Source organism: Tenrec ecaudatus, chromosome 1 (genome assembly GCF_050624435.1).
Source record: "Tenrec ecaudatus isolate mTenEca1 chromosome 1, mTenEca1.hap1, whole genome shotgun sequence".
NCBI classification, from domain to species: domain Eukaryota; kingdom Metazoa; phylum Chordata; class Mammalia; order Afrosoricida; family Tenrecidae; genus Tenrec; species Tenrec ecaudatus.
This window is the reverse complement of record NC_134530.1, coordinates 2,757,448-2,784,957: the sequence shown is the minus strand read 5'-3', so window position 1 is coordinate 2,784,957 and position 27,510 is coordinate 2,757,448. Positions and strand designations below refer to the sequence as shown.

At 53.1% G+C, this 27,510-nt stretch overlaps 1 protein-coding gene across 1 annotated transcript in view; it reads right to left on the bottom strand.

Moving 5' to 3' along the window:
• Positions 1-26,967, bottom strand: part of TMPRSS9 (transmembrane serine protease 9) — a 47,349-nt gene extending 20,382 nt beyond the window's left edge. The window contains exons 1-8 of the mRNA XM_075536383.1: positions 26,826-26,967; positions 16,875-17,002; positions 12,581-12,648; positions 12,314-12,489; positions 11,256-11,297; positions 7,554-7,667; positions 6,798-6,969; positions 5,082-5,356 (exon numbers count right to left, since the gene is read on the bottom strand). Coding sequence (XP_075392498.1) covers positions 5,082-5,356; positions 6,798-6,969; positions 7,554-7,667; positions 11,256-11,297; positions 12,314-12,489; positions 12,581-12,648; positions 16,875-17,002; positions 26,826-26,967 — 1,117 coding nt within the window. The remainder of the gene's footprint in view (positions 1-5,081; positions 5,357-6,797; positions 6,970-7,553; positions 7,668-11,255; positions 11,298-12,313; positions 12,490-12,580; positions 12,649-16,874; positions 17,003-26,825) is intronic.
• Between the last annotated feature and the right edge of the window lie 543 nt (positions 26,968-27,510).

The following is a 27,510-nucleotide window of genomic DNA, read 5'->3' as shown; positions in this document are numbered from 1 at the left end:
TCACAAACACACACAAACACACACACACACTAACACACACATACCCTCACACACACACACTAACTCACACACACACCCTCACACACACACTAACTCACACACACACACCCTCACAAACACACACACTCACTCACTCAAACACACACACAAACACACACACTAACTCACACACACTAACACACATACCCTCACAAACACACACACACTAACACACATACCCTCACAAACACACACACACACAAACATACACACACACTAACTCACACATACCCTCACAAACACACACACTCAAACACACATATACGCGCTCACAAACACACATACTCACACATAAACACACACTCACACTCACACAAACACACACTCACAAACACACACACAAACACACTAACTCACACAAACACACACACACTAACTCACACACATACCCTCACAAACACACACACACTCAAACACACATATACGCACTCACAAACACACATACTCACACATAAACACACACTCACACAAACACACACTCACAAACACACATACACACTCACACACACACACTCACAAACACACACACGCTTTACTGATTTGGTTTATCTAGAGAACCTGACAGTTACATAACCTCCTATCAACTTGCTAAGCGGTAGAGTCTAGCCTGTCAATCAAGTCGTAGCTTGATGACCTCATTTGGAAGTGCCACGGAGATAAATAGCGCACTGGAGGCCAGACACACTCTCTCTTCTAGACATTCCTGTCGACAAGCCACCTGGAGCTACGCTGATGGAGCCAGAGCCCTGGAGCTGGAGGAGCCACGTGGAGACCCACGCCAGCACTGAGATGCTTCCACTGCCACTGGATCCACAAGATTTGCCACCCAGTGGCCTGTGATCGTCCTGCATCATTGCATATGCTGCGTGAGTCTGAAGAGGAATTGACAGACTAGTATTGGATATATGGGCTAATATCGAACTTATGGACCTGATCTGGACTGGGCTGTTTTCGTAATATACAATTGCTCTTTGATCTAAAGTTCTCTCTTACACACATAGGTGTTGTCTCTGAGTTTGTTTCTCTAGTCCACCAATCGAAACCATGCCATCGGTTACGTCTTGCACGATGTGTAGACATCATTACTCCTGTTCTGATTGTTGCGTCCGCTCATCCAGCTCCCCTGGCCCCTCACATCAACCTCTTGGTTTTTAAAATCACTGTCTCCCGCTTGGTCTCCTAGAGGCGATGCTTCAAAGGAAGGCGCGCTGTGGGTGACGTTGCTGTGAGGTGCCACACAGTCAGTTGTGACTCATGGCGACCCCGTGTTCCACAGACCAGAGCACGGCCCGCCCTGCATTGGCCTCACAATTGTTCTGATGTCTGAAGGGTCTCCTCCTTTGTGACCCTCTGCTTCGCCAGGCATGATGTCTGCGTCCAGCGCCTGGCGGCCGCTCCTGAAATACATGCAGTGGAGTCTTGGCATCTTTGTCTCTAAGGAGTGCTCTGGCTGTACTTCTTCCAAGACAGAGGGACGCTCCATCATCTCCTCCAGCACCATCATTCACGGGCACTGAGGGGTGCTGGCCATTACTTTCTGAACCAGTTTGTTACTGAGCTACAAGAGGACCTGGGGTTAGTTTCAGTCCCAGGTTTGGAGAGGACCTCGGGGTGGTGGTCCTGGCGGGCTGCTCCAGGCTCACCTGGTGCAGCTGGCCTGCTGCTGTTGTTATTTTTAGGAATTTGAGGGTCTGTTCCACATTTTCCTTCCATTCTACCAAGATTCACCTACTGTGGCCCGGAACGAGTGGTCACTAGTGGTAGCCAGGCACCATCTAGTGCTTCTGTCCCTCTGCCCTGCTGGTGTGGTGGGTTACAAGCTGGGCTGCTGACTCCAGGGTTGGCGGTTCAGACCCACCGGTCACTCCTTGGAAGAAAGACAAGGCTGTCTGATCCCATACGGATTTACAGTCTCAGAAACCCTAGAAAGCATTAGGTGTTGGGATCACCTGGAAGGCAGTAGGCTTGGTTGTGGATTTTATGATTATCTCCTGGTGTTGCTCTGAGGAGCCTTGGCCTCACAGTGGGTGATATGTTGGGGGACGAACAGCAAGCAAGGCCAGCACTTCAAAACCAGCAGGCGCTCCAAGGGAGAAAGACGAGGCTGTCTGCTCCTGTGACCATTACAGCCTCGGAAACCCACAGGGGGTAGCTCTGCTCTGTCTGTGGAATCGACTCAGCGGTTGTCACGGCCATCGAGTCGATGCTGACTCACGGCGCCCCAACGGGACAGAGTGGAACTGCCCCCGCAGGTTTCTGAGACTGTCACAGTGTTATGGGCATAGAAGGCCGCCCAACACGCCTCACCACTGCCATCAAGTCACTTCCAGCTCATGGGGACCCTACAGGATGGAACAGAACTGCTTGGTTGGGTTTCAGAGACTGTAAATCTTTACAGGTGTAGCCTTGCCTTTCTTCCTCGGGGCAGCTGGTGGGCTTGACCTGCCACCAGAGCTCCTTGGTCCAGCGCTTAGCACCGGGACTGACCTGGCTGCCTCATCCTGTTTGTTTGCTCCTGTCCATGGGTCCCTCAACGGGAGGGATTGTGACTCTGTACGTTGGTCAGGACCCCTGGTTGTGCAGACTGCTAATGGCAAGGTCAACAGTCTGAAACCACCAGTCGCTCGTTCTTGGAGAGAAAGGCTGGCTACAGTCTCGGAAATCCACTGGGGCGGTTCTACCCTGTCCTACAGGGTCCCCTTGAGTCACAGTCCACTCGATGGCAGGGAGTTTGGTTGGATATTGCAGCGTTTGAAGAAAAACCCACCAGCCTGAGACCAAAGGGTCAGCAGGGATTTTATTAACTTTCAGGTGTTGGAAATGAACTTGAACGTCACTAAAGATTCCAAGTCCACTTCAATGTTACTGAAGTTCCTCCTTTTTTGAAGTCGCTCAGACCAACATTTGGATCCGAAGGGTAAGGAGTCTGGAGGGGTCTTAGCTGTGAGCCTTCTCTCTCTCTCTCTCTCTCATTTTTTAAAGAAGGGCACTCTCAGCCCATCTCAACAGATGACATCAGTCCTAATGTGCCCTTCACCCCCCAGAAATGGGGCTCTTTCTCCGCACCTGCCCTCTCTCCCACTACAGTTTCTCATCTTCCCTTCCTCCCCCCCCCCCGGCCTCCTCCTCATCTTCAAAGACTGGCCTTTGGGTGTAAAGGTCACTTTTCATTTTCTGTTATTCCCCTGATAATAATGGTGCCATTCACTGGGCCTCCACTCAGGCCCTCCCTCAACGCAAGAACACTTTGTTCTATGACACCGGCATTCCATGATGCTCACCTTCCCTACACGATCACTGAAGACAAACGGGTGAATACACAAATGTGGTGAAGAAAGCTGATGATGCCCAGCTATCAAAAGAGATAGTGTCTGGAGTCTTAAAGGCTTGAAGATAAACAAGTGGCCATCTAGCTCAGAAGCAACAAAGCCTACATGGAAGAAGCACACCAGCCTGTGTGACCATGGGCTGTCGAAGGGATCAGGTATCAGGCATCATCAGAACAAAAAATCTTATCATTGTGAATGAGGGGGAGTGCGGAGTGGGGACCCAAAGCCCATCTGTAGGCACCTGGACATCCCCTTACGGAAGGGTCTCGGGGAGGAGACAAGCCAGTCAGGGTAGAGTGTAGCAACAATGAAACACAACTTTCCTCTAGTTCCTAAATGCTTCCTTCTCCCCCACTATCATGATCCCAATTCTACCTTGCAAATCTGGCTAGACCAGAGGATGTACACTGGTACAGATAGGAACTGGAAACACAGGGAATCCAGGTTGGATGATCCCTTCAGGACCAGTGGTGTGAGTGGCAATACTGGGAGGATGGGGTAGAAAGGGGGAACTGATTATAAGGATCTATATATAACCACCTCTCTGTGGGACGGACAACAGAAAAGTGGGTGAAGGGAGACATCGGACAGTGTAAGACATGACAAAGTAATAATTTATAAATTACCAAGGGTTCATGAGGGAGTAGGGAGCGGGGAGGGAGGGGAAAATGAGGAGCTGATGCAGGGGTATGGGTGGAGAGCAAATGTTTTGAGAACGATGAGGGCAATGAATGTACAAATGTGCTTTACACAATTGATGGATGTATGGATTGTGATTAGAGTTGCATGAGCCCCTAATAAAGTGACTAAAAAATAATGGTATCATTCAGTATTTATAAGATTGACTCAGTGGGGATGTGTGGGCGGGGTGAGGGAAATTGGGGAGCAATCAATGAAGGCGGGAGGGGGGAGGGAACATTAGAACTGATTGCGAGAATGTAGATACCGTGTATACTCGTGAATAAGCTGAGTGTTTCAGCACATCTTTAATGCAGTTTTTTGTGGTAAAATTAGGTGCCTCGGCTGATATTCGGGTCGGCTTACACGGTACAACTCTTTAACTAAATGATTTCATTATAGAAGTGTATGCAGGTGAATATAGTATCAGGAAAATCACTTTGAAAAAGAAAGAAACCAAACTTGAGTCATAGTTACCGTGGGTGAAGGAGGAAGGGTCTTTGCCGAGGGGCCCTGAGCTCATGGGAAGGGTGCTGGGACCACTTGGAGCGGGGTATCCATAATGGTTGCACCCCACAAAGAGTCTCGCCAGCGGCACTGGACTGCGCAGGGGGCAGTCGCTGGGCGGGAGGCCGTCCTGTGGCGTCTATTTTTGCCACAGTGGAAACAAGTGATGAGCCGACTATCAAGGAGGACGAGGAGAAGAGAATGCGCCGACCTTGGTGTGGTGATGTTTGTACAACTCTTTCTGATGTGACAGGACTTTTGAATTGAATGGGGTGTGGATGAAGCGTCCAGAAAACAGTTAAAAAAAAACTGATGAACTTTGGTCAACCGGGGTTTTAGGTGAGCCCGGAGGGGAGAGGGCTGCGGTGGGGGGACGGAACGGAGTGAAGCAACCGGGGGGGGGGGGGGCCACGATGTCACCGGGCACCATGCCTGCCACGCGGGGCCGGGGCAGGTTCTGTTGTGTGTCTCTGCACCCGAATCCCACGGAAAGGTCAGAAGGAAGGAGGCCGGGAAGGCCGAGCTTACGGAAGTCTTCCTTGAGGTAACCCCAGCCGGAGATGAGGCACTTCTTGCGGGCTGGGAAGGTGTGGGAGGCGGCCGGCAGGCAGGCGGGCTGGACGTACCGGCCGAAGGGCAGCGGGCTGGCCAGCTGGAGCAGGGCCACGTCGAAGTCGGCCGTGTCCGCGTTGTACAGCGGGTGCTTGACGATCCGGGAGACCCGGGCCCGCACGGCGCTGGCCTCGGCGCCGCTCAGGTAAACGGTGCCCGCGAAGACCACCCACTCGGCCGGGTCCTGGAATCTGCGGGGTCAGGGCCGGGCAGATGTGGGGGATCAGGCACTAGCGTGAAGAGGAGGGGGCTCCCAGACCCCACCGCTGGGATAAATAATATGGTTGGGAGCCCTGGAGGCGCAGCGGTTATGCGTTGGGCTGTTAGCCGCAAGGTCAGCAGTTCAAAACCACCAGGCGCTCTGAGAGAGAAAGCTGAGGTTTCTTACTCCCACAGAACTATAGTCCTGGGGACCTACAGGGGCAGTCCTACTAGGTCCTTTAGGGCTGCTGTGAGTCAGAACCGACTGCATGGCAGGGACAGCAAGGTGAGATTGGTGACGGAGTGGCTTACACATTGGGCTGCGGACCAGAAGGCCAAGGGTTCAATCCCACCAGCCGCTCCTCGGGGGAAAGAGGAGGCTGTCTGCGCCCGCCAAGATGTACAGCCTTGGGAGCCCACAGTGACAGTCCGGCTCTGTGCTATCGGATCACCAGCAAGGCAGCATCAACTCGATAGGCAGTGGGTTTGGTTTTCAGCTGACAATTTTTTACAATATTGGAAAAAACAAACAAACCCAGATGATTTCAACCACCACAACACCCCAACTTCGAAATGAGCGACAGAATCCTACGAAGCGGGGCGCCCCCACCACTGGTGCCTCAGGAGAGAAATGAGAGACGTGGCAGCCCGTGAACGCAACAAAAGCACAGGCGAACCCACCACGGAGAACAAATGCCCCCGCTTTGCATAAAGACAGATCCCCAAAGGGCTGGACTGGGGGGCAGCAGGGAGAACCTGCCCTCGCTGAGAGCCCCTCCAAAACTCGGTCCCCGAGTGCAGCGAGGTGGCAGTGCGGTGTCGTGAAAGAATCGCGGTGACAAGACGCCTCCTTTTACAGGGTGGGTAGATGGAGGTGGGGCTGGGTGGCCCCACTTTCTGTTGAGAGGAGAGCTGCGATTCGAGGGGGTGGGGGCATGGGCTGGTTTTCGGAAGCTGGTGGCCAGGTCTTTCTTCCTAGTCTGTCTGTCCGCTGAATCCCGTTCAGCATCTCTGCCACAGGCCCGCCTCCATGGGCAGGTGGGTGGGGGCATGCATCGGAACTTCACTGGTCAGGAACTGAACAAGGCGACAACTCAGCCCCTCCCACCTCTTCAGTGGTGGCACCGTGGACCAAGAGGCCACCTGGCCGCGCCCCCCCCCCCTGCCCTGATGGGCGCCCGGGTTTAACCTGGCTTGTTTGTAGAGGAAGCCTTTCTTGCTAGCCTACGAAATCCGCCGGCACCCATTCCGCCTCAAGGCTGACCTCCACAGGCCGACGAGGAGGGACCAGGAATGGACCGGGGTCTCCAGGGTGGAAGTCAAGAATCCCACTGGGGCACCCGCTCTTCATGCCCCTCTGAAGCTCAAGGGCCATCCAGGCTCCTGGGTGTCCCCCACAAGGTGCCTGCAGGGGTGGGGTGGGGGCCTTACTCGTTGAAGCAGTGCGCGGCAGACACGAGCCAGCGCTCGCTCACGATGGTGGCCCCACAGAAGTGCTCATTGTGCTCGCGGAGGCTGGCCTGCCACGGGAACTCCCCCGGGGACGCCGCCACGCCACCCACGATCCTGCCAGGGGTTCTCCAGGCCGGCTGCAAGCCGCAGTCTGCAAGAGAGGAGGTCCCGAGACCCCAAGAGCCCGGCCAGGGTCTCAGCTCATAATGCCCTGCCGCCCCCTGGGCCTTCCGGCCGCCCCCTTGCCACTCCCCTCGCCTCTCCCAGGTGCCCCCCTTGCCTAGAGGTCATGTACTCAAGGTCACAGGAAGCCTCTCCCTGCCCCTAGCTCTGCCTCTCCACGCCCCCTGTTACACAGGTGGATGGCTGGACGTTGAGAAAGATCTTGAGTAGGATTTGGGCCGGGCCAACCCATACGGTTGGACTCAATCCCAAGGTCAGCAGTCTGAAACCAGCAGTGGCTCCGAGGGAGGAAGACGAGGTTTTGACTCCGTAGAGAGCTCCAGTCTGGGGAACCTCCAGGGGCAGCTCTGCCCTGTCTTCCCGATTGGATGGGGCCGTGGGTTTAACCCACAAATCACACTCAAGCTTCTGGCTGCGCAGTGGGCAAGGGTGGGGCAAGGGCGCTGGGGCCACGTCGGATGGACTGCAACCCCTGCACCAAGAGTCGGACTCAGGGGGTGTCAGCGGGGCCTGGGAACCCGGGAAGGCGGCCTGCGTCCCGGCCAGACTGACCACAGTGGGCCTCGTCGGAGCCATCCGCACAGTCCGCCCTGTCGTCACACTCCGGGTTCACTTTGCTCACGCACTGGCTGTTCCCACAGGAGAAGGCGCTTCCAGGGCAGCGACCTGGGAACAGAGAGGAGCCAAGTTCCCCGTGCTCTGTCGTCCCTCCCACCTCGGCGACACACCACTGCCCACGCCAAGGACGGCGGCTCTTCCTCTCGGCTGCCGCGCAGAGAGGTGGCGGGGGGCGTTCAGCCGGCACAGAGGACAGGGGAGTCTGTGGAGGGCCGGGTCTCTGGGGGGCAGGGGGCGGGGAGCTCATGGGAACTCTCCATTCCCGTGGAGTGGGACATGTGGGTGTGAAGGCTTCGGGGCATCAGTGTGATGGGGGCCCAGGTGACTAACTTCCCCTTTTCTCTTTTCCTTCTTTCTGAAATGACAGGCTTCCACCCCGTTTCCAGCAAGAATAAAGTTTGCTTTCTTTAAAGATGTCTTGATGGTGGGTTGGGTGAGGGCTTTGAGGGGGACAAATGCAGTCTCCGCTCAACAGTGCTCACTGTTTGCTTCGGGTCATGGGCGGCAGGCCCCGCGATAGACCGTCCCTTGTCCCACTGCCTCCCTGTCTTTTTCTCTTCCCACCCTCCTTCTCTGCCAACCCTCTGGACTCTGTCCTTGGGTGGGTGCTGTCCTCCTGTACGCCGACCTCCATCATGCAATTGAAGCCCTTGAAGATGCAGATCAAGGATTGTAGCCCTCGCTCTGGCCCAGGACTCCGCGCGAGGAAGACCCAAATCCTCACAGCCGGACCGATAGGCAGCATGGTGATCGATGGAGAATAGGTTGAAGTTAAGGATTCCGTCTTGCTTGGATCCACAAGCGATGCTCGTGGAAGCGGCGGCCAAGAGATCGAAAGACACGTTGCCTTGGGTGAATCTGCTGCGCAAGACCCCCTTTGGAGTGTTGAAGAACGAGGATGCTCCTCTGCGGACTCAGGTGCGCCTGACCCAGGCCATGGTAGCCTCCATTGCGTCATGTGCATGTGAGAGTCGGCCACTGGATGGTGAAAGCTAATGCATTTGGAGGAGAACACTGAACGTGGCCCGGGTTGCTAAAAGGACAACCTGCGCCGTGCTGGAAGAAGGAAGGCCAGCGTGCTCCTTAGAGGCAAGACTTCGTCTGACATGCTTTGGACGTGCTGTCAGGAGAGACATGTCCCTGGAGAAGGACCTTGTGCTTGCTCAAGTAGAAGGGCGGTGGGACGGAGGAAGGCCCTCAGGGAGGTGGACGGACACCGTGGCTGCTTCCGGGGGCTCAGGCGGAGGGACCATTCTGAGAACGTCACAGCGCCTCATTCTGTTGTGCATAAGGTCGCTGTGGTCCGAGCTGACGTGGCCCCGAGTGACGCGGTGGAACCGGCCTTACAGGCCTGTCTGCTGACCGCTGCAAACGGAGCCACCGGGTGAGTTCAGGTCCAGGCCTGAGGGGCGACTGAGTTTCTGTCGTCTCACTGGTTTCCATCAGACTAGAATGCATGCCCAGTCCTTTGAACGATTTTGAGTTCATACCATTTTTGTTACTGCTGTTTTTTTTTGAAAATAAATAAATAAATAAATCGCACCCCACAGAGAATTCAAAGTGGCCTTTCCTTGACATTGTCTTATACGGAACTATAAACCTACCTCCCCCGAATGAGGCTTGAAAGCGAGACTCATATTTTCCCAACAGGCTAAAGTCGTGTGGTGGATCACCTTCCTCTATCACCATCACAACAGCAACAGCCAAGTGTAGCCACCGGAGCAGCTCACGTACAGCCAACCTTCTCGTGGGATTTGGCTCGTTGGTTTGGAGGTTTAGGGTCATGGTTTCATGGGTCATCCCCCATGTTAGCCTAAGAACCTGTTTAGCATTTCTGCGCTACTTCCTCATGTCTGAGCCTGGGGTCTTACAAGCCTGCGAGGAGCCATCTTCATTCTCCGGGAGCCACAGAGCAGGAGGGGAAGTCAGGACCCATGGGAGTGTCCAGTTGCCTCTAGGGACGACGGCCTCCTGACTGCACATTTTGACCAAGGATGTGATACAAGATCGAGAACGCTCGAGAGGGAATATATAGACGAGAATTTCAGAAGCTCATAAAACCCAGACTTTCTGGAGCCAAGCATGGCAGATGAAGGGCTGAAACTACTGTCTGGAGGCATATGAAACCAAAAATAGTCCCCAAAGTGTTCTTGGCAACAAACACTGGTTTAGCCGCAAGAGTAAAGAATGTCTGTCTCCAGCACCGTGCTCGTTCAAGGTCAAGCTGACGACTTCAGGTTCAAAGAGAAGACGGGCACTGGAGGGGCGGCGAGTTTATGCTACTGTTGTTACTAGGTGCTGTTGAGTCAGTTCCGACCCACAGCGACAGAGGGAAACACGGCCCGTCCGGCACCGCCCTCCCAATTGCTCCTGGGCTTGAGCCCATTATTGAAGCACTGTGTCCAGCCTTCCTCTTCTTCGCTGCTCCTCCACTCCCCCAGCATGAAGTCCTTCTCCAGACTGGACTCTCCAAGCTATGTGAGAAAGTCTCACCATCCTCTCCTCTAAGGTCACTCTGACCTTGCTTCTTCCAACACAGATCCGTCTGTCCTTGGGGCAGTCCGCACGGGAGGCGGTGGAGAATCCCGTGGCGCGGGTCAGGCGCAGCTCATCCCCCGAGTGACCGCCTTGCTCATCAACACTCCTGAGAAGTCTCGTGCAGCAGGCGCACTCAGTGCATCTCAGCTTTGCTGTCCCGGCCGCCGCGTCCGGGAGCATCCATTGTGGAGCCAAGCAGACAAAACCCTGGACGACAACGTCACCCCTTTCTCCATTTCTCTCCATGTGACCTGCTGCTCCACTGCGGAGGAGTTGGGTCTCTCTTACACGGGAGGCTGCAGTCCTTGATCTGCATCAGAGACTGAGAGGAGCAACTCAGAAAAGAAGGGGAGGTTCAGTGTCAGCGGTTCAAGCCCACCCCCCGGCGGAGCTGTGGAAAGAGGTCTGGCAATCTGCTCCTGAAGATACAGCCACTGAAAACACCGTGGAGCACAGTCCCCTCTGTGGCAGTTACATCATCCGGTGCCAACTTGCAGAGGGGTGGGGTCTAGCCTGTCAATCATGTCGCAGCTCGATGACCTCGTTTGGAGGCGCTAAGGAGATCAATAGCTCGCTGGAGGTGGGACAGAGAGACAGTCCCTGTGAGACATTCCTGTTGAGAACACACACGGAGCTATGCTAGAACCCTGGAGCTGAAGGAGCCACGTGGAGACCCCTGCCAGCGCTGAGATGCTTCCACCGCCACTGGATCCACAAGACTTTCCACCCACGGGCCTGTGATATTCCTGCATTCGGCGTCATTGCATGTGTTGTGAGTCTGAAGAGGACTTTATAGATTGGTATTGAACATACGGGCTACTTTTGGACTTGACTTGATTTGGACTGGGCTGGGATGTTTTCTCAATATACAATTGCTCCTGTACATCAAGTGCTTTCTTACACACCTGTGAGTGTCCATGGATTTGTTTCTCTGGTCTACCTGGGCAAACACACCCTCTCACACACGTGGGGCACCCCAGGTGGAGGCCAGGGTTTGTTCTGGTGCAGAGGTTTCCTTTGCCCACTTGAAGGCCTCTCCCAGGGGGAGGTCTGTGCAGGCCGAAGAGGGCCCAGCAGAGGGCAGAGAGAAGCGCTTACCTGATTTTAAGTCCCTCTCGGCAAGCAGCCCCGCCTGGCCTCCTGCAGGGAAAGGGAGAGAGGAGGCCAGCTTGTCTGTGGCGTCTCCGACGGAGTTCCTTGGGGAACGAAGGCTGCCTGAGGTTGTGAGAACAGAGCACAGAGCTGCATGGACCCCAGCGAGGGCCGCGTGGACACGTGGACTCAGCCCCCATCCTTAACGGGAGGTCAAAGGAAGCCGGGGAGCGGCGGGGGGGGGGGACACCAGAACAGATCGCGACGATGCCCATACAACCCTTTTTTTTAAAAAAAAGGCGACGTAGCTGTGGATGTGTATGAGATGTGACTTTTAAATCAAGAAAGCGACTGCTAACAAAAACCCAACAGCACCACCAGCAAAGTTGACCACAGTGACCAGAGGAGGAGGAGGAGAAGGAGGTTTGCCGAGGGGGCACCGGGTGTCTGTTAGTGGAGGTGGACGGATACGGGAGAGGCCGTCAATCATGGCCGCACAATGAGCGGTGTGACCCCAGAGGCCTGAACTAGACACTAGAGTCGGAGGCCGTTCTGCGGTGTGTTATTTATTCATTTATGTTGGCCACGATTGGAAAGAAAAACTCATTGTGACCTGAGTCACGCTGAGTGCAAGGTCGAAGGGCAGGTTCTCAAGCTGACCATGGTGATCATGGGCCCGGACTCTCAGACTGTATGATACGTGGGAGAAGGGCCGGTGAAACGGATACTAACTAAATACACGACCCAAACAAAACAACAACAAAGAGAGCCTCTCGCTCCTCAGCCGCTCGGGCCACGCAACAAGTGCCCTGTGGCCCAGGCGGGGCTGCCGGCTACCCGATTGGACAGCACAGGCAGGGGACAGCTCCATTCTCACAGAAAGTTCTAGAAGCAGGTGTCGCAGTGACTAGGGCCTCAAGCCGGGTTCAGGGGTGGTGGGGAGGGAACCAACCTCTGTCTTGAAGAGCAAGGTCAAGGTGGAAAAATAAAAGTCTGACCCCATGCCCCTGCCCGCCTGGCACCCCCACTCCCCAGAGGGGGTTTAGTCTCGACTTCCCACTCACCCGTAAGCTCAGCTGACACAAGAGTGCCGTAGGGGCCCAGGGGGACACCGCGGTCCCCAAGCCTGGCGCGCAGGCCCTGCTGCAGAAGGTGCTCCTCGGGGCCCAGGCTCAGTGTCCCCAGAGCGGGCAGCAGGAAGTGCAGCTGGAAATGCACCAGGACACTGCCATTCCCGTCCCTGCAGGAGGAGAGGAGGCCGTTGAGAGGGGCTGGAATCTCCCGGGCATAGCCATGGCACCCCCACCCCACCCAACGGAGGCCCCGCTCACCTGTAACCTAGCACCGTACAGCTCATGCAGCTGGCCTCCAGCTTGGTCTTCCAGAAGCTACTTAAAAACTGCAATGAGACAACAGCACCGCCTGTGGACCCTGGTCCCCGCTGGGCAGCTCTGTCCTTTGATGGGGGGAGGGGGCAGCTGGAGAAGGGGCAGGGGCTCCTACAGAAAATGCCTCCCTTCTGAGAGCAGCGATACCAGGAGGGTAAGGAGAAGGTGGGGGAGGAAGGGGGAACCGATCACAATGATCTATATATAACCCCCTCCCAGGGGAATGGAAAACAAAAATGGGTGAATGGAGACAGCGGTCAGTGTAAGACATGAAAAAAATATATAAATTCTCAAGGCTTCATGAGGGAGGGAGGGGGAGGTGGGGAATGAGCTGATACCCAAGGCTCAAGTAGAAAGGAAATGTTTGGAAAATGGTGATGGGAACAAATGTACAAATGTGCTTGACACAGTGGGTGGATGGATGGATAGATGATGGATGGTGATGAGACTTGTAAGAGCCCAATAAAGTGATTTAAAAGAAAAAGAAAACTGCCTCCCTTCTTTGTATGGGGGCAGAAAATACATTTTCAAAGTTAACCAGCCGTCAGTGGATGACCAGCCGTCAGTGGATGACCAGCCATCAGTGGATGACCAGCTGTCAGTGAGTGACCAGCTGTCAGTGGATGACCAGCCATCAGTGGATGACCAGCTGTCAGTGGATGACCAGCTGTCAGTGAGTGACCAGCTGTCAGTGGATGACCATTCATAAGTGGGTCACCAGCCACAAGTGGATCACCAGCTATAAGTGGATCACCAGCTGTAAGTGGATCACCAGCTGTAAGTGGATCACCAGCCATCAGTAGATCACCAGTTGTCAGTGTGGGATAAGCAGACCAGGTGGCACAGTGGGTCCCATGTTAGGCTGTGGGAAACTAACTCTTTGGGAAATATGACTGGGACTTACTCCCTGACTGGTACAGAGGGAATCTGGAAAGCTTCCACTCCGGTAAGTTGGAGATATAGTCCAAGCACATTTTCCTGAATTAACTATCAATTTCCACAGTTTCCCCCCTTAAAGCTGTGCTGCCTAAAAGTAAGTACATGGTGGATTCATTCTCCCTACAGAAGCAGACATTCCTGTCTGCTCGATCCCTTCCCGCCGCAGCATCCAGCCCCTGCATACCTTCCCCCAGTAGTAGATGGGCATAGGTGGACTTTATCCCCCGTGCCTGGATTCAAAATGTTTGCCGTAAGCCTGAATTTGTGGCTTGGCTACATTAATATTGTCTTTAAATTTGCCTCGACAGCTTTCGATGTATGGAAAATAACCATGTTGCCCCTGTGGCTCTTTTGAATTTAATACATAAGACAAAAGGGGGGAATTGTGGGATATAGAAAGATTTCTCCCCAAGTTGTCTCCCCCAGGTATATGCCAAATCTAAGGTGCTGTTTGCTGCACATGGTCAATGACTGTACACTTGGAGGTCAATGAAAATAGGTCAGAGGTTATTCTCCCTCAGGCTTATTAGCCATCTAGAGCAAGCAGACCCTATAGTCTGACCCACCCTAAGCAGGGCCCACTCCCTTCTAATAAGGACAGTGGATTGGTTCCCTGGAGGAAATCCCAGAGACAAGGTCAAGCCCACTCAAGGATGACCAAGGTTAGGCTGCCATCTTGAGCCTGGGGTCCACCCATCTTGTCACATGTGTACCTAGTCCCTCCCCTTCCTATTACGTGTGCACCCCTAGCTCATCCCCTTCCTGTCACACATATGCTTATTATACAGCCCCTTCCTATGATGTGTGTGGTTACCTGTAATCACACCCCTAGGAATATATAGGTCTTGGTCAGTAATAAAGAAGAGATGCTCTCTCCTGCCCTCTCCGCCTCCCGCATCCCCACATGGACCATCAAGAAGGGCTGAGGTGAACACTTTATTTTACGACTCCTTTATTTCACACTCTCTCTTATTCTCTATAACTTTACTATAATCTTTGTACATTATAGCTGTACAATTGTGCCTAGCGGACCGTGATTATTTGTTAGGATGGCTACCCTGACGGCAAGGTCAGCAGGGAGAAACGCCGGGCTGTCTACTGGCAGCCTGGGAACCCCCAAGGGGCAGTTCTACCCTGTTCTGTAGGGTCACTGTGATTTGGAACGGACTTGGGGGGTCAATGAGAGAGTTTAACAAAGCCCTGGAGGCTCTGAGGTGGCAATAGCCCCAGACCCTTTGCCAGCTAGTCCATGCCGACTCACAGCAACCTTAGGAAGGTTGTCCAGGCTGTAGGTTGCCGTCAGAGCAGACAGCCTCATCGTTCTCCTGTGGAGTGACTGGTGGGTTTGAACCACTGACTTTGCAGTTAGCAGCCTGAATTATTGTGACCCAGAGATACGCAGTCAGCCCACGCTGTGGGGAAAAATGGTGCCCATAGGTTGTGCGACTCAATGTGGGGTTCCAACCAACCGGCCACTTGGGGAAATTTCGATTTGTGAAGTGTAGCAAGACGAGGTGCCTTAACACGAGGTCTGCCTGTACAATTCTGTGTATTCACAGAATACATCCATCATATTGTACAACGAACATCGGTGTGTAGCTCTGGAAAGTTCCATCACTCTTAAAAAGAAGCTCCACCCATCAGCAATCACTCTTGGCTTCTTGCTCCATCCTTGGCAGCCAGTGACCCACTCGTTGGGCATTTCCTGCCTGCAGGCTCAGGCATTTCCTCTCAGTGGAATCAGGCACTTCCTGTCACTGGGTCAGGCATTTCCTGTCAATGGGATCAGGCACTTCCTGTCATTGGGTCAGGCACTTCCTGTCAATGGAATCAGGCACTTCCTGTCATTGGGCTAGGCATTTCCTGTCAATGGGATCGGGCACTTCCTGTGATTGGGTCAGCAGGGATCAGGCGTTTCCTGTCGGGGGATCAGACTCCATGGTGGCTCTTTCTGTGGCTGGTGCCTATCATGTTTTCAAGGTTCATCAGGACGTCCATCCTTCCTCGCGTTTGCTGTACTGCACTGTGCTCTATTCAGGAGTCCTGGTGGTGCCGTGGTGAGAGACTTGGCTGCTCCTCAGAAGGCTGATGGTGTGAACCTCGGGAAAGACGAGGCTGTCTGCTCCGGGAAAGATCGACAGCCACAGAGACCCACAGGGCCAGTTCGCCGTCCTATTGGGCCTCTGGGACTTGGAGGCAACTTGACATCAATGGATTTTCTTGTTCGCTTCCGTCCTTTATTTAAATATTTCATCATAGCACAACTTTCAATTGAGGAAGCTTTCATTAATATTTGTTTGGTGTTATTTTTAAAATCATTTTATTGGGGGCTTTTACAGTTCTTATAAAATTCCATACATCCATTGTATCAAGCACATTTGTACGTTTTTGCCATCTTTATTGCCAAAGCATTTTCTACTTGAGCCCTTGGTATAAACTCCTCTTTTTCTCCCCTGCCTCCCCTATCCTCTCACCCCTGTGAATCCTTCATCAATTATATATTATTATTATTTCGCATCTTACACGGTCCATTGTCTCCCTTCACCCACATTTCATTAATATTTTTTAAATTGTAGTTTGCCCATTGCCGCTGAAGTCGATTCTGACTCACAGACAGAACCTCCTGACAGAATAAAACTGCCCCCCAGGGGGTTCCCTCTTGCCCAGAGCAGACAGCCTCATCTTTCTCCTGCAGAGCCCCGGTGGATTAGAACTGCCTGCCGTTCGAGAGCAGCCAAACGTGTTAGCCGTGCACGGCACTGCCGACATCCCCTCAAGAGACAGCACCCTGTCTCTGACCCCAGCAGGCACCCTGAGCCGGCTCTGCCACCGGCAACCATATCATTGTTGGTTGAAGGGGAAGAACTGTCTCACAGGGTCTCCTGGGCTGCACAATTTCTGGAAAGGAGCCCCGGTGACTGGCTGGAAGGTGAGCGGTTCAAACCCACCAGCTGCTCTGCAAGAGAGAGATGAGGCCATCGGCTTCCACTTGACACGTTGGGAAACTTGGGAGCATTTAGACTGTTGTAGAGGGCCCCTGTGAGTCAGAATCAGTTGACAGCAGTGAGTCTGGAGTTGCTTTGTTTTTGTTTTTTTAACTGTTTCTCAAAAGTGGCCAGGTATGGGACCCACCCCATCCAGCTCACAGCCTCGGGAACACACCAACGAGAACCCTACTTCCAAGTGGAATTGTCTCCATAGGAATAGGAGTTTGGTTTCCAACCTTTTCTTCAGGGACGCACAGTTGAATCCACAGCACCTCCCCTGCTCCCAGGAGCCCCTGCCCCGGCCTGCTCACCAGCGTCTCCAGGGTGGGCGTCAGCGTGCGGTGATAGTCTGAGCTTGGCTGCTGCAAGCTGCTGGCATAGCGGATGCCGCCCAGCTGGGCCGTGTGCTCCACGTCCACACCCCGCGTAGAGAGGAGAGCTGCGGCAACACCAGAGCCCCGTGAGAGAGCCCCCTGCCTCGGGGGTCCAGGCACAGCTGAGCTCCCGTGTCCCTGGACAGACCAGGAGAATCTCTCCACATTGGGGTGGCCTCATGTACTGGTAGCTTGGCAGTTCCAATCACACCTGTACCCCCGGCGATAACACTGCCACCAAGTTGTTGGGGACTCACAGCGACACTCTATGGCAGAACAGGGCTGCCCTGTGGGTTTCCAAGGCTGTAAACCTTTACCGGAGCAGACAGCCTTGTCTTTCTCCCGAGTGCCTACTAGTAGCGCCTTCTTCTCAACTCACAAATCCTGATGGTGCAGTGGTTAAGCACTCAGCTGCTAACTGGAAGGTGGATGGTTCAACTCCACTAGCCACTCCAGGGGAGAAAGACGAGGCTGTCTGCCCCTGTAAAGATTCGCAGCCTCATTTTGTGATTGCCACGCTCCTGGTACAATTGCTGAAGACAAAATGGTGGATAAGCAAAAGTGGTGAAGAAAGCAGATGATGCCGGGCTATTAAAATATAGCATCTTAAGGGCTTGAAGTCAAATAAGCTGCCATCCAGCAGAGAAGCAACAAGCCCACATGGAAGAAACACACCAGCCTGTACAATCATGACGTGTCAACAGGATCAGGTAACAAGCATCAGAAGTCCCAAAAACAAACAAACAAAAACATCTTGTTGAGAATGAGGGGGGTCGGAGCAGAGACCCAAAGCCCATCTGTAAACAATGGAACATCTCCCCCACAGAAGGGTCACAGGGAAGGGATGAGTCAACTAGAGCGCAGTAAAGCACCGATGAAACACACAATATTCCTCTGGTTCCTTGAGGCTTCCTACCCCCCACGAGTACTGTCTCTCACTTCAGACTACACCGGAGCGTGTATACAGGTATAGATCAGAGATAAGAGCTCACGACACACAGAATCCAGGAACAGGAATGGGAACAGCGAGACCAGGAGAGTAGGGAGAAGAGGGTGTATGTAGAAGAGGAAGGGGGAACCAATCATAATGATGGACACACAACCACACACACTCCTCCAGGGGGAAGAGCAACAAGCCACGGGGGAAGGGAGGCAGAGGTCAGTGTGCGATATGAAAATATTACTTTATAATCTATCAAGAGGTATGAAGGTGGGGCGGGAGGGGAAAGAGGAGCTGATACTAAGAGCTCAACAGAAAGTAACTGTCTAGAAAAGAATGACTGCGACACATGCACAAATATGCCTGTTACGACTGATGTATGGATTGTAATAAGAGTTGTAAGAGCCCCCGATAAAACGATCTTTTAATTAAAAAAAGATTAACAGCCTGGGAAGCCCATGCGGCACTCCTGCCCGGCCCCAGCGGGTCGCTGTGAGTGGCAGTGGACGTGAAACGAGTCTGTCCAGCTCTGGGGTGGTCTGGTCCTGGTGCTGAATCCACACTGCCCCCCGGAAGGACCGCAGGTGTCTCCATGCCCCAGGGTGGCCGTGACAGAAACGCACTCGGTGCCAAAAGGCAGATGCTCAGAAGAGGAAGATGACAATGAGTGCACAACTTGAACGTTGTCCCCGAAACTGTACGCGGACACGTCGCTGACTTGGGGCTTGTCCCACCGTGCCTCTTTCCCCCACAACAAACGCGACTGCTAACACTTGCAGTTCTGAAAACGTTGGCCGAGCAAATAGTCTTCATTGTAGAAACGGTGTCGCGCTGGTTAGAAAACTTGGAAAACGACACAAACAAACAAGGTCAACATCTCACTCACACGTTAAAACCAAAGACGCGGGTTGGCTTATACTTGAGTATATATGGTAACTTGGCCACATTTTTCTAGGTCCAGGAAAGAAAGTCCTGACATAACTCAAAGTCGGGCAAACAACAACCTCTTTCAAAGCTTGCGGAGCAGAGCTGTCCCCTTAAGGACTCAGGTGTGCCTGACTCAGCCCCGGTGTGTTCAGTCATCTCCTCTGCACGGGAAAGCCGGACATTGAACAGGGCCAAAGGAGAGCCAGTGCCCTTGAACGCCGGTGCTGGGAAGAGACCGGAAGCAGCGGGCACTGCTGGAACAGCAGCGGTCTCGGCGGAAGTACAGCCAGAGCACTCGCAGAGGCAAGGGTGGCGAGCCTTTGTCCCATGCACTTTGGGCAGGTTGTCAGGAGGGGGGGCAGGTCTCTGGGAAAGGGCCTCGTGGCTGGGACAGTAGAAGGGCAGGAAAAGGAGGAAGACTCCCCAGGAGGTGGATTGACACAGGGGCTGCAGCCACGGCTCAGACATAATGACTGCGAGAAGAACGAAGGACCGAGCAGGGTTCTTTTGCCCGTGCGTGGACTGTCAGTTGGCACTGACTAGATGGCACCTAACAATCACCATAGCAGCTGCAGGCAACCCTTGGTGTCCCTGGGGCCTGTAGCTGCATCTCTTTGTCGTGTGTGTTTGTGTGTGTGTGTTTTCACATGGAGTCTCCCCATCCTCTCCGCCGGCCCCGTGGGTATGTCTGTGTCTAGTCTGCTCATGTTATAACTCAGAAGTGATTAGGTTTGGGGCCCACCCTACTCTATCACAACCTCATTTGTGCAACAGAAGAAAAACACCCTACTCACTGCCATGGAGTCAATTCCAACCCATAATGACTGTGTGGTTGTTACATAATCTTGTTTCAACTGGAGGATATTGAGAGTGAAGGGGTGGAGTCTAGCCTGTCAATCAGGTCACAGCTGGATGCCTCCGTGTGGGCGTGGCCTTTCACGAGGATTCTGGGAACTTCCTCTCTTCCTCCCTGGAGGCAGGCCATGCTTTCTCTCGGCCTTCGCCTTCCTGTTGACAAGCCACTTTGATCCAAGCCTGGCAACCAGAGTCCTGGAGATGAGTCCACTGCCAATGGATCCACAAGACTTTGAACCCACTGGCCTTAGATCATCCTGCATTCGGCATCATTTTGAGGGTCAGCGTGAGTCTGAAGATCTGGGCTAATATCGAACTTACGAACTTGATCTGGAATGGGCTTGGATGTTTCCTCAGAATACCACTGCTCTTTGATAGAAAGCTCTCTGCTGCACACGAGTGTCTCTGGATTGGCTTCTCCAGTCGAACCAGACTAACACAATGACCCTATGGGATGGTGTAGCACTGCCCTGTGGGTTTCTGAGACAGTGACTCTTGATGGGCGTAGAAAGCCTGGTTTTCCTCCCGTGGAGCGGCTGGTGACTTTGAACTGCAGACCTTGTGCTCAGCAGCCCAATGCCTAACCACTACTCCAGAAGAAAACTCTTATTTCCATCCATCTGCTGACCTTCAACTTGACTAAGCATGATGTCTGTGTTAGGCTGGGTTCTCTAGGAAGCAAAACTAGTGATGTGTGTGTGTGTAAAGAGATTTACATCAAGAAATGGTTCACACCATTGTACAAGTCGGTCAGTCTTGTCTCGTTCAAGTCCATGGTTCAGATGTAAGCCAGAGGCCTCTCCTGACTCCAGGAGCTGCAGGGGCCGACAGACAGAAGCAGGAAGACGATGTAAAAGGAGCACAGGCTGGTGGATACAGAGCTGAATGGATCCAAGGTCGACAGGCAATCTATTAGAAGGCCAACAGACCAGCTGGGGGACCCAGATCCAGCTGTGGAAGTGAGTTAGCTAGCTTCCATACACTGTCAGTCTACACCAGGAGTGTCAAATTGGTGGCCCGCGGGCTGCATGTGGCCCCCAAGGTAATTTTTTGTGGCCCACAATGCTCTGAAATAAAATGTAATGGGGGAATTGTGTGTGTGCTAAGTGCTATTTTCTTCTTAACAATTTTTTTCTATTTTCATTTTATTTCAGAGCATCATGGGTCACAAAAAATTACCTTCGGGGATGCATGCGGCCCTCAGGCCGACAGTTTGACACCCCTGGTCTATACAGAGTAGACTGCACCCTGACTGACATCTGCCTCAATCATACCAGGCCTGTGACCTCATTAACTGCTCGGCTGCCTCACGGAAGTTCTCATCATGGAGTTGACCACATGACGACGTTAGACCATCTCATGGGAGAATCCTGGCCCACACCAGCCAAAAATAAACCAAACTCACCGCTATCCAGTCAATGCCCATTCCTAGCAACCCTGTAGGACAGGGTAAAACTGCCCACCCCCATCCCCTCGTGAGTTTCCTGGCCCATCTTAGTTAACATAAAATCTCCTGATCACAATGTGCTTCTCCTGGACCAGTCTCTTCTGATGACATGGCAGAGTACATGAAGCCAAGTGTCCCCGTCCTTGCCTCTGAGAAGCCCTCTGGCTGTACTTTCTCTGAGACAGGTCTGCTTGTTCTTCAGACAGTCCGCAGCCATTCGACACTCTGATGCAATGTGAACACTCGACATTCTCCAATGAAGACTAGTCAGCATTCTCTGGCAGCTCAATCTCTGCCAACTCGGTCACCCAAAGGCAGCAGTCATTTCTGTTTCCCTTACTCACATGCATGTGCCGCTGTGGGGAGATGCTGTCCAGGGGGCTCTGACCACAGAGACCCATGGACGGTGGAACGAAACGCCGTCCAGTGCTGCGTCTGCCTCACGGTGAGTCCTCTATCTGAGCCCATCGCTGCAGCCCCGGCGTCCGTCCATCTCGTGGAAGGCCTTCCTCTGTTCGCTGCTCTCCACGTTACCAAGCACGATGTCCTTCTCCAGGGACTGGTCTCTCCCGACGACGTGCCCAAAGGGCACGAAACGAGGGCCTCGCCATCCTCAGCCCCTAGGACTGTTCTTGCGGAGCTTCTTCCAAGACAGAGCTGTTTGTTCTGCCAGAACTTTCCATCTGCCCCGCCAGTTCCATCGTTCAAATGCACCTCCTCCAAAACAGAGCTGTCTGCTCTGCTGGCAGTCGGTGGCACATTCAACATTCTGCTTGTTTTCATTAAAAGATCATTTTATTGGGGGCTCTTACAGCTCTTATAACCATCCACACATCAATTGCATCAAGCCTGTTTGTACATGTGCTGCTGTTGTTATTTTCTAAACATTTACTTTCGATTTGAGCCCTTGGTATCTGCTCTTCTTTTTTCCCTGCATTCAATATTCTTTTAAAAAATTTTATTCACCAATAACGAAATCTTCATTCTTCTTCGTTCTGCCGTATTCAGTGGTCAGCTTTCCCGTGTGCATGTGAGGAGACTGAAAATGCTGTGGAGTGAGGTAGGGGTTAGGATTTTCACACATCCTATGGACACAGTGTTCAGTCCATAGCAGTGGGTAGATTGCCCAACTGTCTGAAAACTCGTATCTAAGGCATACCACGTCGCAGACAGCAATCAGCACAGACTACCCAGAAATAAAGAATACCACCTGCCCCTTGCCGTGGAGTGAATTCTAGCCCACGGCGGCCCCTTGTGAGCGCCGGCAGGGTCTGACGATGACGTGGTCATCATGGAAACAGAAGGAGCAGTCGTACAGACCAGGCAAGCAGGAGTTTCTCCTTGTCTAAAACTTGTTGGAACTTTAAAAAAAAGAAGAAGAAAATGATCCAAATTTTGAAAAGGAAAGCTGTGGTTGTGGTTAGGAGTCCTGGCGGCATAGCTGTTCCACGCTGGGCTTCTAACGGCAAAGTCAGTAGTTTGAAACCACCAGCCACCCGGAGGGTGAAAGATAAGGTTTTCTACTCCTCTTAAGAGTTCCAGTCTCACAGACAACAGAAAAGTGGGTGAAGGGAGACGTCGGACAGGGCAATATATGACAAAATAATAATTTGTAAATTATCAAGGGTTCATGAACGAGGGGGGAGCGGCAAAATGAGGAGCTGATGCCAAGGGCTTAAGTGGAGAGCCAATGTTTTGAGAACGATGAGGGCAATGAATGTACAAATGTGCTTTTCACAATGGATATGGATGAATTGTGATCAGAGTTGTACAAGCCCCCAATAAAATGATTTTTTTAAAGTTACAGTCTCAGAAACCCAAAGGGACAGTTCTAGCCTGTCCCAGTGTGTGTGTGTGTGTGTGTGTTTGTGTGTGTGTGTGCTGTGAGTCAGTATGGACAGGACAGCGTGAACATGGGTTGGGCTTTTGAGTTGTTTCTAAGTGCCATGGTGTGGAACACAGAACGGTTTCCCCCCTGGTTGTCACCTGCTTGCTAGCTCATCGTGTGGTCCGCTGCTTAGAGATACTCTCCCTCTATTGTCTGTCCCCCACAGGTGGGGCTCATTCCCTGCTGATAGGGATAGTGGATTGCTTTCCTGAAGGCGCACCCAGAATGAGTCAAGCCAGCTCAAGGACCACCAACGTTAGGCTGCCATCTCGAATCTTGGATCTGCCCATCTTGTCACATGTGGACTCCTAGTACCTCCCCTTCCTATTGCATGTACACCCCTAAATCAACCCCACCCCTTGCTTGCATTGCCTGTGGTATAATCTCTTCCTGTGGTTACCTGTAATCAGCGGGGCTTGCACGCCCCTAAATCTATATAAGCCTTGGTTAGAAATACAGTCTCTCTCCTCCTCCCTCTCTCTGCATGGACCTGGCTGCTGCTAAGGTCATGGCCGCCCCGGAGGTGAGCAGGCTACCAGAAAACGTGTCTGACTCCTTTATTTCCTCTTCTCTCCTGCCTTTCCCATCCTCTAAGCCTTTCCTATCCTCTAAGCCATGTTTGATCGCCGTACAATTGCACCTAAGGAGCCCGTGACATTGTCAGAGGCTGGATGGCTAACACCGCGGAGCTGGAGTATCAGTACAGAAGATGGAACAGTCACCAGCTCACCTGTGCAGCCGGGCTCCCAGCCCAATCAGATTTCAACTCTGGGTAAAAACAGCCCTCTGTAGAACCCGCGGCCCTCAAGGTCCAGAAAGCCAGCCGCCCGTGGGGCATGGCTGCACGTGGTCTCCCGTGCTGCCCAGGGCGCAAGGCCCTCGGCGGACGGAGGGCCCAGAGGCTGCCACCGTGGCCTCGGGCAGGGCAACGGCCGTGAACGGCGCCGGCGGGGTTTCCGTCTGTCGTCCGTCCGGTGGCTGCGCGTCGGAACAGACTCGGCGCGGACAGCAACCATGGTTTGCAAAAAGGTACCGGTGCTTCCAGGGAGCCCTGAGACCGCTAGTGCGCACGCGCGTACGTACTACGTACTACGCACGCACGCACGCACGCATGCGCGCACGCCACCAGGGGGCGCCAAAGCACACTGCATTTGACCTTGACGGCCACCGCGTCGTTGTCTTAGACCAGAGCTCGCGACACCGGGAAGGCAGGTCCGACGACCCCCGGGCCCGCGCTTAGCGACACCCTGAGCGCAGGGGGAGGGGCACGAGCAACGGAAACGTGGGAGAAGGGAGATCGATCGCGAACGGTGCTGATTTACCAGGGGGTCGCGGCGGTGGGAGGGGGCGGCGACGAGGAGCCGCTACCAAGGGCTCAAGTAGAGAGACCATGTTTGGAAAATGCAGGCGGCAATTTGAGGTGTGCATTGTTATAAGGGCTGGAGGAGCCCCCAGATAAAAATGATGCATTAAAAAGATAACTTCTCTTGTCTGACTGAGCCCATGGCTGCAGCCGCTGTGTCCGCCCATCTCCTTCTCGCTGCCCCTCCACTCTACTGAGCGTGAAGCCTTTCTGCTCTCCAGACAACATGTCCAAAGTATGTAAACCACTTGCAGGGAACATTCCGGCTGCACTTCCTTCAAGGCAGGGCTGTTAGTGTCAGTAACTGCTACACACACACACACACACACACACACACAGCTGCTGTATCATTCAAGGGACCCCTGGGGTGGGGGGGATCGTCTACTTTGGGGAACACTGATACAGAGTAATCCTAGAGCAAAGGAACCTATTAAAAGTGTTCGCTGCCGCCCTGTTTGTAGTGGTTTAAAATGGGAATAGCACCCCCCACACGATCATGACCCCGGTTCTACCTTACAAATCCAACTAGACCAGAGCATGTGCACTGGTACAGATCAGAGCTCAACACATGGACTCCAGGACAGATAACCACCCCACCCCAATAGCGATAACATGAGGCTTGGGGGAAGGTGGCGGGGGGGAGGGGAGAGAAAGAGAGGACCAATCACAATGATTGATGTCTAGCCCTCCCACCCAGGGTGATGAACAACAGAAACAGCAGGCAGTGTAAGATAGGAAAATGATCATTTACAATTTATCAAGAGTTCATGAGGGTGGGAGAGTGGGGAGGGAGGAAAAAAATGAGGAGCTGACACCAAGGGCTCAAGTAGAAAGAAAACATTTTGAAAAGGATGATGGCAACATATGTACAAATGTGCTTGACACAATGGATGGATGGATTGTTATAAGAGCTGTAAAGAACTCCCAATAAAATGATTTTTTTTTTAAAAAAAGAGTAGCCTTGAACTAACTACAAGCTTTTCTTTTGTGAAAAAAGAGTAGCAAGCTGATCTTGAAGAGTTCAAGAAGAAGGAAAATGTTTTGAAACTGATGGAGGCAGCAATTGTACAATTACGCTTGATCTGATTGAATTATGGATTGTTATAATACCTGTAAGAGCTCCCAATAAAATTATTTTTTTAATGTGAATAGCTCACAACTACACATCTCTACACATGTGGGCTGACCGTGCCCTCCTAGAAGGTTCTATTCCAGTCCCATGGGTGTGTCCATGGATGTGACCTTGTTTAGAAGCGGGGTCTTGGTGGATAGAAGTAGTTAACATGAGTTGGATGGATCCTAATCCCACATGACTGGTGTCCTGATAGAAGAGAAGAGACACAGACACACACACGCACACACAGAGAACCATGTGACTATCTATCTACAAGCCCAGGGTCAGCAGAAGCTGGGTGATACCAGGACGAAGCCCTCCCTGTCAGAGCCTTTCAGACACCCTGAATCCAGACGCCTGTCCCCAGACAGTGAGACAGTAAGTTTCCATTCCTGTGAGCCACTCACTTTGGGGACCCTGAGAAAGAAGGACACCTGAGGTGGATGGTTTACAAGAGCAGTTAGGGATTTCATTTAGGGAGTGTGTTCTATTGAGACATGCTGCCGAGCTTTACAGGGCCCCCCTGATGTGGACGCAGAGTTGACTCTGGGATAGGTTATGACGATGGAGGGTTAGGGGAAGGAGCCCTCGTGATGCGGTGGATTGAGCACCAGACTGCCAACCCCGTGGGGGTCGGTTTGATGCCACCAGCCGCTCCGAGAGAAGTGGGGGTCTCCTTCCATGGAGACACAACCTCGGAAGGCCTTCGGAATACTTAGTTTGACTCTGTCCTACTGGATCTCTGAGTCTGAAGCGATTTGATGGCCGTGGGGTTGGGTTTGGGTGGGTGGGAAGGACATGCATTTGCAGAGGCAAAGGGTGGTGACATGAATTGTGAGCCTCCAAAAAAACCCCAAAGGATATTGGAGACTGAGCCCCCTAGCTCTTAGCATGTGTGGGCTCGGCCTGGTTTGGAAACAGCGTCTTTTCAGATGTTAATTCAGAACACGGAGTCTCGATGGATGGAGCGGGGTGGGGTGGCTCCGACTGGTGGTCTTAGAAGAAGAAAGGAGAAAGAGAGAGCTACAGGGAAGGCGGCCATATAATGGTAGGAGCAGGGATTGGAAGAATGCCTGCGGCCAACAGCTGGAAGAAACAAGGAAGGACCTGCAGAGCCTCTGAAGAGAACACAGGCCCAGCTGACACCCCGAATTGCAGACATGTGGCCTCCAGAGACTCCCCCCACCCCAGGAAACCCAGCTGCCACCATCCACCCCCACCCACCTAGAGGTGTTACCACCTGGAAGTCAGCCTCCAACCCCACTCTTGAATGCCACCCCCACCTTTTAATTCCGAGTGAGACCCGCAAACACCATGGAGGTGCCCGGCGGAGTCTCTGCTCGTGGACACTTACCCAGGAGGACGCCCAGGGAGACCAGGAGGACTCCAGTGGCCACCGCCGTGGTGACGGTGGAGCGGCAGCACACGGTGTCTTTGGCAGGGGGCTCCTTCGTGGTGTTGGGCACGAGCTGGAAGTCACCCACGCCGGGCTCCATGGCTCAGAAGCAGGGGACAGCGATCGAGATGCCAGCAGAATTGGGGGGCAGGAACGTCCTGTGAGAACATGAGGGGGTTGGTCTGCCCCCAGCAGGGGAGGGTCTGACAGCTCTTGGTACCAATGGAGCCCAGGGGGAAAGAACAGGAACGGGGTCTGATGGAGACCCCACAGGTCTCACGCCTGCCTCGGACATCCTCAGACCACGGATTCACCTCTCAAGGCCATCCAGTCCACGTTGACTCCAGCGACCCTGGAGGACAGAGGAGAACTGGCCCCGTGGGTTACCGAGACTGGAATGCTTTCCTGGGGTAGAAAGTCTCATCTTTCTCCTGAGGAGCGGCTGGTAGTTTTGAACTGCTGGCCTTGTGGGTCGAAGTCCAACTCATAACCCACTAGGCCACCCATAGGGCAGCGTGCACCGGAAAGTGAACTACTGCAGATAGACTGAAAATGTAACAACCTGTCCTTTGTTTCCCCCTTTGAACCCACTCTTACCTTGCTCTATTTGTGATTCTCATCGAACACGTTGTATCATTGTTTA